The following is a 16,888-nucleotide window of genomic DNA, read 5'->3' as shown; positions in this document are numbered from 1 at the left end:
ATGTTCCCATCAGGGGTGGGACATGTTGGAAAATATCATGTCAGTTACATTCCAGATTACATCTGAATTTTATCCCAGATCATTTTTTTCATTAAATTTGACATATAATAACAATATGACAAGAAAAGAACATTTTTCGCACTAAATGTTTTCTCTTGCATTTTGGATTTTTTTTTTATGCTCCACTTTTTTTTATTTATTTTATTTATTTATTTTTCTACATTTTTTAACCACTGTATATTTCTGATCTTTTTTTTTTTTTAAAGAATCCTCTTTCATGTCTTTTGAAGTGTTCAAGTGCATTTTCACATCACAAAAAATACATACACTTAAAGACATTCTTGTGCGCCTCCTCAGTTTTCATTCTGCAGAAATTGTAACGCTTTAGTAGCGAAGCATATTGCTGCCACAGAAATGAAAAAACAAGCAAAACACATCAGTATCATATTATTACATGAGATGTTTCCTTTAGTAACAGTTTTCATGTTCTTATATTATACTTTTACATATGATGACATTAACATGTGGCACTTTTCTGTTAATAACGACAAACTGTTTGTCTTGTTATGATGTGAAAGGATTAATTTTATCACAAAGTAAATCATCACATTAAGATAAAAAAAAACCTTTTAGCAGGCAATATTGCTATAACAAGAAAAGGTTTAGGTTGTAACGTGATCATTTTTGTATGTTGTGTTCGGGTAAATGTCTAGTTATAATTGAAAATAAACACCTTGTACAAACAAAAATCTCTTCAGGTAATAACATTTTACAGATTTTAAGATTTTATTTTTCCTGGCCTGGCAAAAAAATATTGCGTATAGTCAATTTTTAGATTTGTGAGGCATCCCTGAGTTTACTTTTAGGTTTAGTTTTGTGTATGTACTTGAAAGAAAAAGCAAATTAACACAGAATTCAGTTTCTGTTCGATGAATGATCAATTTTGCGATATAAGCTGAGGGCATTACCTTAATGTAACTGTAATTGGCCCCTGAGCTGAACTTTGGACATGTCTGATTTAGATAAATGCCAGATAGGGTTGTTGGTCAACAAAACATGTTTCCTTGGCCTCAAAAAGGAGGAAACATTTGATTTGCCTGCTCATCCTCCTCCTTTATACTGTTTAAAATCAATAAAGGAATAGTCCTTCAAATAAAGGAAACCTAGAAATTAGACAAGTGCAACTGGATTATATGGTTCGGCTGTGTGTGACATCATCACTCTCATTAACAGCAAGGAAAGATAAAACATTTTTATTTTTCACTCTATTTCAAAGATGAAGAACTGCAGATATGTAAATATATAAATATTCTGAGCAGAATTAAGCATTTATAACAAAAATACATGTACGTTGTTGCCTTAAAGAATCACAGCTGCAAAATAAATCAAGTTGCCAACTTCTGGTTGCTGTAAACACAGGCAGCAACACTGCAGCTGTGATGTTTCAACATTGATTAGTAGTCTCTCCAACTATGCCACTCTTTTCTTGAGCTTGCTGTGACACTATGAAAGTTAACTGTTGTTTCAACTCTTTTACTCCAATTATCACATTGATGTCAAGTGTGTTTACAGAGCTCTGACACACCAGTTTGGTGTAGTTCTGCTCCATGCAGAAGCTGCCTGGGATCAGAGCTTCTCTGGAGGTGATCCTGCAGCAGTTAAATTAAACTTTCAACCACTTTCTCACAACAAAGTTGGAATACAATTGTTGAAAATACAATATTCTCCTTATCATATGTCAAATCTCAATCACAAAAAGTAAACCGTGACACTTTCCCCTTAAAAATGACACAATACTTCACAGCCCTAAATTAAATATAAAGTTAAGAAGTTATTTGAGTCTCAGGCAAAAAGAAACAATAAAACTTCCAGACAGGAAACATTTTGCCTGCAACTTGACTAAGTCTACACAGCAATGAGATGGAGATGGGGAAGTTTTATTTGAAATGTTAAAAGAAAGCACATGTTCATGATACAGCATCCATACTCAGCTTTTATAAAGTTTCATTAAACCCTTCTGACCGAGACGTTAAAATGAAGCTGCCAAAAAGACAACAAGTCAACCAGACTGTCATGGCTTGAAGAGCAATAAAGTACTCACTCAAAGAAGTACATTTCCTCAAAACAAAGTAGAAATACAACTAAAACAGTAAAAATGTTAGTGGCAAAAAAATCTTCAAGTACAGCCCATCTAGATCACAAGACTCAATCCTTCAATCGTCTGAATTTCCCTTTGACTGCAGTCTCAGTCAGTGGGAGCACTTCAACAGAATTTACAATCAATTCTTTCTGAATCAGTCCATGATGAACAACTTACTCCCTGGTGTCATCTGTGCTGATAAAAAACACACCCATCCCTCCTGGATCAGGCTTTTACAGCATGTTGAGCTCGATGAGTCTCCCAGCAAATACAGCAAGTGTCCCGATGATACAGACAGCCATGAACACACAGAGCAGGATGTGGTCCAGAACCATGGCAACAAACTTCCACTCCTCTGACGCCTAGAACAGGATGAGAAAGCAGGAAAGTCACGTTAGAGGAGCTCTGAGTGTTTTTTTTGAGCTTCTTTCTAAATAAGAGAGGCATAAAATTACAGATAAACCTTAACAACTGTGGCACGTTTCCCTGTCTCCATCAATGTTATCTCTTTTTCAATGGTTATTAGTTGTGCTCTGATAAAAACAGGTTCTTGGACTATCCACTGGTAGTTGCTATAGCTGGGACACATGTTGGATATCAACTGGCTCCATGAAGGAATCTATATTAACACGTTAGCTGTACAGTCTGCTGTCTTACATTGTTCGATTCCTCGTCTGACTTCATGGTCTCAGCGATGTACTTCACCCCTTCAATGGCACTGCGGACATCAGGGTTTTTGGCGATGGGAGACTGGTAGGTGACACTGGTGGGGGTGGGGTTACCTACAGAGGAGAGGGCAGACAGAAGTTGAATGGTAGAATTGTGATTGTAAAAATAATCATGGCAATAAAAAAGTAACACATTTCCACTGAACGTAACGCCTAACTTTAACTCTTCTCATCTGGGAATATCACTTTGCGTCTGTCATTTATTTGCATCCTTGCCTGAAATGTCTGAGATGTCCATGTCAGTAGGGAATAACCTCTTCTGCCGGATCTCTTGGCCTGGCCGCTTCATTGTGGAGAAGAACATCATGCTGGGAATGGTTTCAATGAAGACCTGAGAGACAGAAACAAAGGTTTTTATTAGATTCTGATGATATACTCGCAATGATATTTCTTGTCTTTATCACAGGAAGCAAATGGAAACAAATTGCAGCACCTTGCGGATCCAGGGGGGCATTGTGTGCGTGCTGGGCGAGCGGTGATGTGTGTTGATGACGATGACGGTGATGATGATGGAGGCGATGACAAACACCATTGTGAAGAGCATGTATTTCCCGATGAGCGGAACAGCGCTGGAGGTGGAGGGAATCAGCTCCACGATGACCAGCAAGAAGACAGTCAGAGACAGCAGGACAGAGATGGATAGAGTCATTTTCTCACCTGCACACAGAACAAAGGACAATAAGAGTCAAGTGTGTTATTCTGCCTGTGCAGATTTGAATATGATTTATTCTGCCTGTAAATTTAAGCCTTCCAGACAAGTTTTAATACACCCTAAACTCTCACCAGAGTCAGTAGGTAGGTAGAAGACCAGTCCAGTGAGAAAAGAGAACAGCATGCAGGGAATGATGACGTTAACGATGAAATAGAGAGGCAGCCGGAGCATCAGGAAGTGGTAGGTGATGTCAAGGTATGGTGTCTCGCCACAACAGGCGTAGTTAACCCAGTGTTTCCAGCTTCTGTAGTCCTTTAACACCCATTCACCTGACTCCATGAAGTTGCTGAGATCAGGCCGTTCACTGTCCTGAAAATAGACAAACAGAACAACACATGATGATAGAAATTGTATTACAAAAAGGGAAAATCAAATACACTGCTGGTCTTCATGAAAATATGCTGGAGGTTTTTTTTACACTTACTGGGTTAATGACAACCAGCCATCCATCATATGTCCAGGTTCCTAGTTTCATGCTACAGTTCTGCAGGTCAAACGGGAAGTGGAGGACAATAATCTCGCAGTAGCTCTTAAAGATAGCTGGAGGGTTCCATGTTATCAGCCCAGTGTGCTCCAGCAGGACTTTCGTCTCATGGATGATGGCAAAGTCACCATCAGCACTACAGAGGAAGAAGGGCAGGAGACAGGAGCTTGAGATGCTATCTTAGCTGTAGCTGTGTACTTTAAAAATAAAAAACAGATGCAGAAAATGTGTTTACTTGTTGTATAACACCAGGTCAGGTTTCCATATGTCTGAGGAAGGGACTCGGATCTTTCTGATTCCACCATAATTATCTGGGTTCCACTTCAGGTTCACGTCCACCCATTGCTGGGGTACATTACAAGATCATTAGAATTATTTCATTCATAATCACTGAATTTTAGAAAGCAAACATGCAGTGTCATGTACAGTTCATGTCACAATGGCTGACTCAAATATTTTTCACCAACATCATTGATTCAAATCCTGCTTTTCCCTTTTGCTTCCATTGAGATGTCATATTATCTTGACCACCCTCTGATTTAGAAACGTTAATAAACATCTAATTCATGAAATACTGTTAAAACATTAAAAAAAGCTTACTTTTTAAGAGAAGCCAAGTGCCATTTAAATGAAAAAACAACAGTGCAGTCATCTTGGCCTGCTCATGAAAAAATCTAAAAGATCTTTATTTAAAGCATGAAAATCAAATTATCTAATTAACACGTTATTGATGTAACATGTCCAATGCAGTTGTAAATCCCACTGATTTTTATGACATATAATGATGTATTATTTATAGACATGGATTTTAAAGCCACATTACCTGTCGAAGGCGGACGTTACTGGTCACAATTTGGTTAACTTCATCCTTGAAAATACAGAAATAACGTAAAAAAATAGATTTACTACACACAAAAATAAAATAATTTAAAAAGCATAAAAAAATGTAGATCTTACTCAAACTGGCATTTAAAAATGGGTATCCTGTGTATATCCTGGTTAAACCTCACACTTTTCATAAACTGTTACATTTAAGTTACACTTGCGTCACCTTGAACGCAAAGCAATTGCGCATGCGCCTTTTGTGACACCATCTACCGTATCCCGTCCAGTCTACCGCAAAATCGAGCGGTGCGCATGTGGAAGACATCCACGTGCCTCTCATGGCACTCCTGTACTGTTAGTGTTATATACAGTCTATGGGCACTCCTCAAGGTTGTGTAGGAGACAGATACCAATACAAACGATGTACTATCGTGAAATGACAGAATACTCAAAAGTTCGTGGAGCTTTTGTGACAGTTTCGCAGGGATGTCGTCGACATCACAACTTTTTTTTGCGAACAGTGGTGACGCCTCTCCGTCGATACAACTACATCAAGCTACAATGTAACATTTGTCATCATGACCATCTCGTGGGAGAAGCTGTCTGCGACATAAAGAGACAAGTTTATTGGCCCACTATCATGCCAACCTCAAAGAACCACAACTTGGATTTATTTCAGCGCGGAGTGGGACACAGGATAAGCCTCAAGTTCTACCATTACTACTGAGAATTCGCTTCAAGTGGGTTTCAGCTGTGATTACCAACTTTGCAGACCGGTGAAGCTAACTTGATACGCAGAAGGAGAGCTACGAACAGTAAGAGAGCGTTTATGTATGCTGCTGGAGCTAGATTAAAGAGTGACAGTCCGGGCAGATGCTAGCTAGATTGTAACTTTGCTTGAATCCGGCGGGTATGTCCCACGTGTAGCTCTGTCGCGTGTTCATACAGGCCTAATGAAAGCTAACACCTTGATACAAACTGTACTGTATGCATAACGCGCAGTTAGTCTGTGAATGTATGTACAAATAGTTCATCCCTCCAACATGTAAATCTGACCAAGGTACGTTTTTATCAGTCTGCTTCCAGGGTACAAGACACGAACAGAAAAAATAAGCTGTTTTTCCGTTTTGTATAAAAAACGTTTTCGTTTTTGTATTTTGCGCAAAAGACAAAAAAATAAAAAAACGGCCCGTTTTTTGTTTTTACCGTTTTTACACAAAAAATGATGATTCCACTCACTATTTAACACCTCTGGATCATTTAAATGCCTACGTTCCTCGTGCCTCCTCCATCTTTCCTTGTGCATTTTATCGCCAACAAGTAGGCTGCTCTCTCAATCAATAGATAGATTACTTCAGTGTAAATCCTGTACTGTGTACACTTCTTGCGTTGATTTGGATAAATACAGGCAGTTCACTGAAAGTCCAGTTCTCCAAGCCTGCCAGAGGAGTTTTATTGTGAAGGGCACAGCACTGTTGGGCTTCAAAGCCCCGCCCACTAACGAAATGGAATAGTGAGTGGAATCATCATTTTTTGTGTAAAAACAAAAAACGGGCCATTTTTTGATTTTTTGTCTTTTGCGCAAAATACAAAAACGAAAAAAAAAGTCATTTCCTGTTTTTTCGCTTTTGTACAAAACGGAGAAACGGAAAAAAAGCTTGATTTCTTGTTTCTGTTCGTGTCTTTTGTACCCAGGAAACAGACTGATAAAACGTACCGTGGTCAAATCTCAACCATTCCTTCTAAAATTCAATTTAGGAGAAAAGTAAAATATTGTGTCAAAAACAAATGTCACTGCCATAAAGTGGTGTGACAAAGCCTGTTTTGTAAAAAACATGAATAATGTTGAATTTAATTGTATTTCTGTAACTACCATAGAGAAGTGATAACATTCCAAACACAGCAGTTTCTATATATTTTTTAAGTTTCTTATAATTTTATATGGTATCTCTATCCACTAAATTATGCGCTTACAGAAGTTTTTGAGTACAACATAAAGTCTGTCTGGACTGTCACTAGTTAATTAAGTTCTGATACTGTTGGCAGTGGTTTGAATGTATGGGTAGCCTTACCCACGAAGGCTGGTACACTTAAAGGATAATCAGGCTGATTGTTGTCCTGATCTCTCCCTCATGATCAAAGCCAGCAAAGGCCTGATTGTCTGATGTCTGCATGTCTGCTTGGAAGGCCTCAGATTGATCGTAGATAATGAACATGTTTAGTATTTGGGACTAATGGGAGATTTGTGAACAATATGTGGTGTCCTGTTTGTCTTTTCAGGCCGCTGTGCCAGTACTCGCTCAATAGGATTGTTGTTGCTGATTTTATGCAAGCATCCTCTTTTGTTTGCTGTGTATTGTGCTGAAATGATTATGTTGTGCATTATTTTGGCTATTTTTGTGTGTACCTTAGTGTGGCTGCCATGCCATCACTGAGGCCTTGTGGGTGATGTCGCAAAGGTTTTCAAGAGCGGTTAGCTAACACTGCCTTGAAGCTTTGTTGCTGATTTCTGAAAGGATTTTCCTTGAGTCTCATCACACCACTTAGAGGTCTTTCTGTGTTCTGACTATCTTTCTGTATTTCAGTACTAAGGAGAGTATCAAATTGGGTTTCTAATCATTAACTTGAGTATTTGCATAATCAGTGTGAGTTTCGACTTCATTTAGCATCACCTCTCTTTATGATTGCTGTTGATCTAATGGTGCTCTGTTACCTGCTCTTTAAATCTGGTTTTGGAAGTCTATATATCTTCTTTAAATTGCTTGGCGTTAAATTACCTGTTACTGAACATTACCTTGTTCAAGGAAGTAATGCAGTTCACAAGTTACTGTGTCTTACAGAAATAAGCTTTTTTGCTCAGTACATTTGGGGATTAATTATGTCAACAAATGAACCTAGAAATGTACATTTCTAGAAAGTAGAAAGCTGTGAAAGAGCTGCTGAGTGAAAGTTAAAACTGTCTTTCTTTATAACGTGTTGATAATGACACTAACATTGAAAGGATGGCGAGTCAGACAGTTATTGCTGTGAGCTTTAAATGTGGATTTTGTAAAGTACTTGATTTTTTTGTTTATAATTAAAGATACACGTTTGCCAGCAGGGACTGTTCTTCTCTCTTACCACACTGATGAGCTGTATCAGCTGCAGTCCTACAGTGACCACTACAGCTTCACTGAAGTGGTCAACAGGCCGAACCACCTTGTTGTATCCATTGAAGATGTCTTTCACAAGACGAGTCTCATCCTCTGAGCAGAGCACTGGACCTAAAATACACACACACACACACACACACACACACACACACACACACACACACACACACACACACACACACACACACACACACACACACACACACAATTCAGAATGTCATTATTGCTCATACATTCATGAGAGTTCCACTCCCCAGGAAATCATGTACAACAGTGGTTTCAAAGTGTGAGGCGTGCCTCCCCCCTTGGGGACGCCAAAAAGTTCAAGGGGGGGCGTTAGAAGAGGCATGAAAATAAAGCCCAAAAAAGTCTGAATTCAGCAGAAGGTGCATAAAAATGAAGACTAGTGTGCTGTGGTTTCCAGATTATTTTCCCTGATGCGCTGTCTGCTGCACAGTGTGCTCGTCTCTGTGTGCGCCCATGTTTCTTTGAGAACGTGCGACCATGCAGGACCATGAACAACTGCTCATTGGACACTTGTGCTTTCCTCTCTGGTGGGGCATGTGCTGTTGTTGACTGTGAGTTTGTAATCTACTATTTGCGTTTGGCAATATATTCTAAATGCTCACCTTAACAAGAATTTTGCTAAAATCAGCTCTGTATATGATTGATCTGGAATCGAACAATGTTTTAATTACTGCATTTTGATTGAACTTTGATTCTTTGCTGCCACAGTGGCCATGCTTTCTTTCCTGGCTCAAGAGCTGTCAGCTCATTATTTTCTTTTTTTAAGTTAATGTCATCTTTATAATAAATGCAGAAAAAGGCACTAATTCATCTAATTACCCATTTTCACTAAAATGTGGGAGACTACATTTGGACTGAATGCTCAACATTAATTCTTCAGTGTGTAGTGGTTGAAAACCAAAGTGGATCATTCATTTCTTATAAGCATTATTTGTTTTATGAAAATAGGGGATGTCATGTTCTCTGAAGGGAGACTCACTGTGTTACACTTTGCAAAGCCCTGGTTTAGAATATGTGATTTCTGGAATACCCAAACTCTGATTTCCAACCGCTAGAAAGATCTTGTTTGTCTCTCTCTTGCTAAGCCGTAGCACTGTATGACTTGCTAACAGAACTTTAGAGGTGCACCTCAAGTGCTACCATACCCACTTGTCACCCATGTCTTTACCGCTGTTTTCACACTAAACCTGCTAAAGCAACGCTTGAAATCACAGCTAAAGCAGGAGGGAAGCAAGCAGATTGCACTTAACTGTGATTCACACAGCAAACACTCCCCTGGCTTCCAACCAGCGACCTTTTTAATGTGACTCAGAGAGATGCAGGAGCAGCAGATGCAGACAGATCAGTGGTAACAGCAGTCAAGTGACTTACATTCCATATTGGTGAAAAGCCTCCACACTGAATATCCCATGAGCTATGTAAGCTCTGCGATCAACTCTGTTTCTGTGTAAGTCCTTGAAGCAAACCTAATCTCAGTGCTAAGAGGGTGTTTGGGAAAAGCAGCCCCTTCAAATGAAGTCTGGATCAGTCAGAGTTCAGGACAGTCAGCCTTCATTTAACTCACCCTTATGTAGACGGTAATTCCAGCTCGCAGACTTACAGTTTTTTTTCAGAACGTGTCTTTATGAGCCCATATATTATCACATGCTGGTGGGAAATGCCCCATAAACAGCCTCGTCGTGCTCTGCAGCTGAGAGCAGCTGACTTGTTGTTTTATGAGCCAGGTTTTTAAAGACAGTATGTATGTCATCAATCCTCAAATGAGTGAATGATTTGGTCACTCTCGGTCGCTCTGTCTGTTCGGAAGTATTGTGCTGACAGGTGCAGTGGATCATTGGTGTGTCTGGTGAGCAGCTGACCTGTGTGGGAAGTCTCTATGAAACTTTGTCCTTGTTCCAGAGTTCATGCAGACACATTGTTTTGAATGACGTCAGGGTTCTTGCAGTTTTAAAATGCCATTAACACAGGTAAAATCAGTATTAAGTGGCAGCATGAATGGCTACTTTAACATAGTCAAAACTAGGGCTGCAGCTATCAAATATTTTAGAATTCGAGTATTCTACTGAAAATCCCATCGATTAATCGATAAATCGAGTAATCGGATAAAATACATTTTTGTTTAGTTAAAGAGCAGTTATTTTTCAAATAAAAAATGTTCTCTTTAAGAAATAGAATTTTCTGATACAGCATGTCAATAAGAGCACTTGCTTTGGAAGCTCCAAAATTTGTAAACACACTTTGACACATTTTTTGTGCCTTGTACATCTCATAAAATGTTGCGGACCCAAATGGCACCCGTTTCGTAGAATGACCCATTCGTCTTCAAACTCCAGAAAAGAAGCTAGATTTGTTGCTAGTTGCTATTTTGTATAAGAGGTAGCTTGAGAGGTCTGAAAACTCTCTTAATATGGCCTCAGCTCTATTTAAAATACCACTCTTTAATCTTTTTAAGGCGGAGAAAATTACTTGAGTAATTTTTGTTTTTTTTAACAAGAACTCTTTGGGACTGTTTTTTTTTTTCAAGTTTTGAGTTTCACAGTACTGCACCTGTTTTACCAGCAACTGGCATTTGTGTTTTCTCCCATTATTTCGATTGTTTTGGTGTTATGGAAGTCTATTAATTTTTAACAGCAAAAAAGAAAAGCTTTCACATTCCCTTCTGAATGGTATGATTTAACTGTACACCTAAATGCCCATACAAATAATATTTTTTCATTAACACCAACACATACATCGGGCATGCATCCCTCAAATACAGTTAACTTTAGTGCAGTCATTTTTATCAAAAAATGAATTTCACAGTGGAGTCTGGTTTTTTTTATCATGGTGACTGACAGTGAAAGTTATACAGAGAAAATGTGAAGAAAGAACCTGTTGCAAAACTACCCCAAAGCATCTTTTTGGAGTTCGGGGAGACTTCTGGTTTGCCAATCAGATTTCAAGCGGGCAAAGCCAAACTCCTGGATCTGCCCCTGCCATCCAGAGTGGTCGTCTCTTTCATAACAGGAATCCATGAGCTAATAACCTGATCTTTTGCAAGTGGTAAAAATAGACAACAGTCTTCTGTTTAGTTCTTTCACTTCCATGACCACAGATTGATTGAAGATTGTATTACATCACGCATTTAATGACCCAGTTCGTTGCTCCTTTCCCTTGTTAACACAAGCTCTGGCCTCCTCATGTCTGCTCTGTTGCTATCATTATATTCTTTTGTGGGCTAATTTAAGCAAATGAAGCTGTTACATCAGCTTTGTTCGCATGTTCACAGTAAGTAACCAATGTTATTTTGTTTCAGTATGACCCAGCAGATTAGCATATTTCTGCCAGCCAGTTTGCTCCCTGAGTTACATCCTTTGCATGTTATTTCTAGTATCTGCTGGTGATACACACTCAGCCTGAGCCCAGCCAGCGAGGATCTTGTTTCATTTAGCCGACAAGAGCAGATGACACACTATAACACACACACACACACACACACACACACACACACACACACACACACACACACACACACACACACCCACCAGACGAACATAGACCCTGACGGTGTGTTTTTAGTTTCCTTCAGGGAGGCCTTCTTTCAAGATTTCCAAGATGATGGAAGGGGAGAGTGGTTTTTAGTGTTCAGTGCCGATGTTGGTTTCCCTGGCTGTCTGCCACTGTGTCACTCTGTCACTGGCTGCCTGCTCCCTGTCCGTTGTCCTGCTAGCTGGCTTTGATCTGGCCACATACAAAAATAGATTGGAGGCGGGACACGGCAGCCACTTGGAGCTGTCAATCATTGCCCACTCTCAACTCCAATTTCCACATGAGCCTGAACCACCACTGCAAAACAGACAAGCAAAGGCGCTTTCTATTTTCTGCAACATGTAGCCGAAAAGTGATGAAAGTGTAACCTGCAGAATATTCTGACTGTGATGCTGCTGTGAGCATGGTGTTAGCTTTAGAAGAAAGTGTTGTCTCTTGTCACGTGAACACTGGGAATATGCTGTTGTAATCTTAAGTACTTTTTTTCTGTCAAGACTTTTAAAGTTTTTTTTCCCCAAACACAGGCTGACCTGATCCCCTCAGTATCAACGCACAAAGAGCCAAAAGAACCAAAAATAGACAACAAAAATTTACTAAAAATGGCACTGTTACAAAGGAGGTCACAGCGTGTTGCAGTTTTACAGTTCTGCTGTCTGATTGTGTTTATTTATCGCACATGAGACGATTTGTTTGATTCAGTGACAAACATGCTCCAGCCTGTTCCTCAAAGTGGATTTGCAGCAGCCAGGAATTAACACCTTCAGATCATGTACTGAAGACTATTTTATTGTATATCTGCAGTGATGCAGATAATGTCCAACTGGTGGCTTACACATTGCATCCCTTCATCCTTACACTCTACCTTAATCTGACTTTTACATCAGTAAGTCATTGGTGTGAAACATAAACTGTGCCAGTTCACAAATCACTGAATCGGGTTATTAAAAGGAATTAAATAAATTAAATGGAAGTTAATAGTTTGAAAGTCTACCTGCTGCAGACACTGATTTTTTTATTATGAATAAATAAATAAAAGATAAATATAGAGCAATCTCTGAAATTTGAAGTTATATCAATACTAAAATCGTGAACTTTATCAAGTCATTTTAGTTTATTAGATCAGTTAAATAAAACAGCAGTTGTGTTTAATGAGAAATAATTTAAAACGCACTGAAAAGTGCTGTACAAATGTCAAATTCTTTTTCAAGACTGGAAAAAAAGAGGTAGCTGTTTCAGCGAGAACTACATAATAGAGCTCTATAGACCGGGCCGCATTCGATCCTTAATAATAAAACCTCTTGTTGATTGCATCTGACCTGACTAGATGTTTTTATTATCAACTTGTGAAGTGAATTCATCAGTGTTGTCTTCTTAAGCTTCATTTTGGCCATTTTAGCATTGCTGCTTTACATGAACCTCAGTGTTCACTGATGTTTCTCAGATAGTGCTGATTATTAGAGTAGTTCCCTCCCGTCCAGTGCACAAGATCTGTAACGACTGTATAAAGTTGGTGTAGGCAAGTAAGTTGTAGGTATAATCTTCGAGTATGTATTCTAGCTTTACCCTCTGTTTTTTCTTTCTTCCCAGAACTCTTTGGGGCTACAGATGTAACTGTTTTTTTTCACAGGTTTTGAATTTCCCAGTACCACACCTATTTTACCAGGAACTGGCATTTGTGCTTTCTCCCATTATTTGGATTTTGGTATTTTGGAAGTCTTTTAATATTTAACAGCAAAAGTAAAAAAATAATCAGCTCTCTTCCCCTATAACCACCATTGGCACTAATAATATGTCTTTGTTCTATTCTAGTCTATTTTATTCTATTACATTAAGGGCCAAGTAGGTATAACACAGTAAAGTATAGTATAGTATAGTATAGTATAGTACAGCTAGGGATGGGTACCTTTCACATTTGAAACGAAACGGTACCGATGCCCGGTACCAGGCAATCGGTACCAGTAATCTACGGTACCAAGTTTCGGTACTTCTTTGTGTTTATGTGGTAAAAAATATCAATTTGTTTAATACTGAAATTAAAATTTTTCTTAATTTAACATGTTTATTCTTCAGTATATAACCTTTCAATGCTGTGTTCATTTCTAGCATGGAAAATCACCTACTTTTCCCCTCCCTCACAGTCACAGGATACATTTAGGTACCTAAACATGGTACCTTTTGGTTTTACATGAATCGATACCCGGTACTTTTGACAGAATTGGGTCAGTACCTATAAAAGTACCTAATTCGGTACCCATCCCTAAGTACAGCATAGTACGGTAAAGTAAATTACTTTATAGTACATTATAGAATAGTATAGTAAATAATAGTATCCTATAGTACATTTTAGTATAGTAAAGTACAGTTCAGTACAGTACAGCACAGTAAAGTATAGTATAGTATAGTATAGTATAGTATAGTATAGTGTAGTATAATATAGTATAGTTCAGTATAGTAAAGCACACATAAATAAAGCCATTGTAGATAATGTTTAGTGCAGCTGTGCAGGTGGGCTATTACATTAAAAGTCAATGCACATCAAAAGAAAAACAGGGGTTTCAGTTATTTATACAAGAAAACTTGAAACAGAAAAACATGAGAAAGACTTGGTATTGATATTGATTTAAAATTCTGTGAAATACTTCAGGCTTTTAAGAAACAGCTCTGTGGTTGTCCAGACCGTCCAGTGCTCGTAAGGTCACAGGTTTACCCCCCCCCCCATGAGATAGCGTGTGCATCAACAAGTGTCCTTGGACAAAGACCGTGAACTCATACCTATTCACTGATATATATCACTCACAAGGAGAAGCCCGGCTACAGTAAATGCCTTAAATGTGAATGCAGCCAGGAATGCTAACAATGCCAAGCTGTCTTTTTGAGGCTGGCTGAAGGACAAATGCTAACAATCTTACCTCCACAGGTGCTTTGCAGGGACAGAATTTCACTCATTTATGAAGTGTTAACATGTTGCTTAGAATGGTAAGGCTTTTGAAAGATTTACTCTGTACAAATCAGAGATGTATGGATGAAGAACAATTTGATTTGTTGTGTGAATGTGAGTTATTTTTTCACATCAGTTAGTAGGTGGCCCTCGTTTCTAGGTTAGATAACTTTGATTAATTCTTTGTTTCAATGGATGCCAGACATGGACACTACTGCAGATTTTAAGATCACTGCTACCCACAGATGACATGTACAAAGCAAAAATACAAAGCAGTTGTAAACTTGAATGAAAAAGGGATTTCATCAACTGTTTTCTGAACAGCTTAGATCAGAGAGTTTATATTTGTTCCTGTAGAAACCACAGGTTAATCTCTCTCTGAAAGTTGGAAAACATCATTTCCCTTCTCTGCTTGTGTTATTTCTTCATAAACTTAATTCCCAGCTAAGAAAAAAACCCAAAACAAATGTCGTTTAACACGAAGAATATTTCTCAAGCTGTGCTGCTGCAGCAAAACACAGAGAAGCATATAACCAAACACAAACACAAGAATACTCACCAGCGAATGCACTGAGGATCCATACCAGCAAGATCTGCACCTTAGGCAGGTTCATATCTCCAGCAGACACTTCTAAAAACAGCCCTAAAATCTACAGCATCCGTTTAATCAAGTGTTGTTTCAAAGTTAGCAGGTGGCAAGCTAACCTGTAAGCTGACTGGATATTCAAAGAGACATACTATACAAGCTAGAGCAGTAAGAATCCCACTGTGTGTCCTCAAGCTGGAGCAGCCTATGTGGAGTTCTGCAGGGCTAGTGGGAGCTGGGAAGGTGGGCCGACCAGTAAGTGAACTCTGAGCTTTGGTTTCCCCTTACCAACCCCCCCACCCAACCACATCCCGACCTCTCAGTACACTTCAAGGCACAGGAGACAGCTGGGAGCATTTGTGCTTGTGTGTGTGTGTGTGTGTGTGTGTGTGTGTGTGTGTGTGTGTGTGTGTGTGTGTGCGCTTTAGAATATATACTAATCAACACCGTCATGATTTTTCATACACGTGATGCTTTTTCTCCGTAGCCTCAGTTTAGCTGTTCCTCCGTCAGAGCGATATCGAAGCACCGCGCAGTGGAAGGCGTAACACGTAGGAGAAAGGAGGGAAGACAAACAGATGGACAGTGAAGGGGACAGAAGAAGAGACAGGGACATGGAGGCAGACAGGAAGACAGCTGAGAGCTGTCACTGCCGGAATGAGAGGCATGTCCACACATGCTACTATCCCGTAACACACAAACACACACTGTACCCACAACCATGCCAGCACGCATGCCATGGCGTAGAACTCACCAGTTTGTGTGAGTCACAGAACAACTGGCCAAAGACAACAATGGTTTAAAGTTTCACCATCTTAATGTGTCATTTATATCAGCAACTTGACTTTATAGTGAACGTGTATAAAAAACAATCGTATGTCCGTCCAGCCATAAGATCATAGGAAGGTCTGTTCAGGTTAAAACTGTCCTGGTTTGTATTAAGTTCTGAAGCAGAGTTGGAAAAAAGATCCACACTCATTAATTATTCTGAAGAAACTAGTATCGTATTTAGTATTGTCTAATGCTATTGGCCAAAGCAATAAATGACTTAAAAGAGCCATGACTGTATGTCATGGTGTCTACAGTGCTGAAAAATATCGGGAATAGTTTTGATTCCCATGTACTACAGAAGAGAAGCAAGCAACTTATACAGCTGGGTGTATTTTTATTCATAAAGACTGTCTTAGTAAACATCCAGTAAACAATTTTTGGTTGTCATGGTTGAGAGCCATATTCTTTCAGTTTTCCTAGACCCCTGGTTCCCAAAATAGGAGTCATGAAACACTGATAGGTGGGTTGCAAAATGCCCTCCATAAACCTATCTAATATCAACGACACATTTCATCTAGTATTTTAAAAATATGAACAAAAAGGGATTAAATTCAATATAAAACCAAGCAAGCAGAAAATGATTGATTTGTTTTCCACATTTCTCTGTTTCCACAAATCTCCCAAGGTAACAAAACTATTCTTATTCTCCCTTTTTATATTCCTACTATCATTATATTTGCGGGGAGGGGAATCCTGTTCTTGTGATTTTTTTTGTAAAACTACCATAGGGTTAAAACCACAAAGCAATTCTCTCTAGAATGACTTGCAGTAACCCTATGGCACCATCACCAAACTCAAACATGAGAGGGACTGGTGTAGGTTAACAAGGTTTTGATTAAGTCAAAGTTACAGAATTTAAAAGCATTAAAGCTAGCACTTTCAGACACACTTCGGCTCGTTTTTGTTGAGTCGAGCACTCAAAAGTGATCTGTGAAGA

General features: G+C 38.9%; 1 protein-coding gene across 1 annotated transcript; it reads right to left on the bottom strand.

The window, feature by feature from the left end:
• Positions 1-1,934: 1,934 nt before the first annotated feature.
• chrna1 (cholinergic receptor, nicotinic, alpha 1 (muscle)) lies at positions 1,935-15,148 on the bottom strand. Its single transcript, XM_074675654.1, has 10 exons — positions 15,094-15,148; positions 8,010-8,152; positions 4,888-4,932; positions 4,300-4,409; positions 4,005-4,200; positions 3,652-3,889; positions 3,302-3,525; positions 3,085-3,199; positions 2,798-2,922; positions 1,935-2,502 (listed from the first exon to the last, which is right to left on the bottom strand). Exons 1-10 carry the CDS (start codon positions 15,146-15,148, stop codon positions 2,374-2,376), a joined length of 1,380 nt encoding a protein of 459 aa, XP_074531755.1. The 3' UTR covers positions 1,935-2,373.
• Positions 15,149-16,888: the final 1,740 nt, after the last annotated feature.

Source organism: Halichoeres trimaculatus, unplaced genomic scaffold (genome assembly GCF_033239565.1).
Source record: "Halichoeres trimaculatus isolate MK-OKI-2021-1 unplaced genomic scaffold, fHalTri1.1 fHalTri1_scaffold_8, whole genome shotgun sequence".
NCBI lineage: Eukaryota > Metazoa > Chordata > Actinopteri > Labriformes > Labridae > Halichoeres > Halichoeres trimaculatus.
This window is presented reverse-complemented; position numbering and strand designations above follow the sequence as displayed.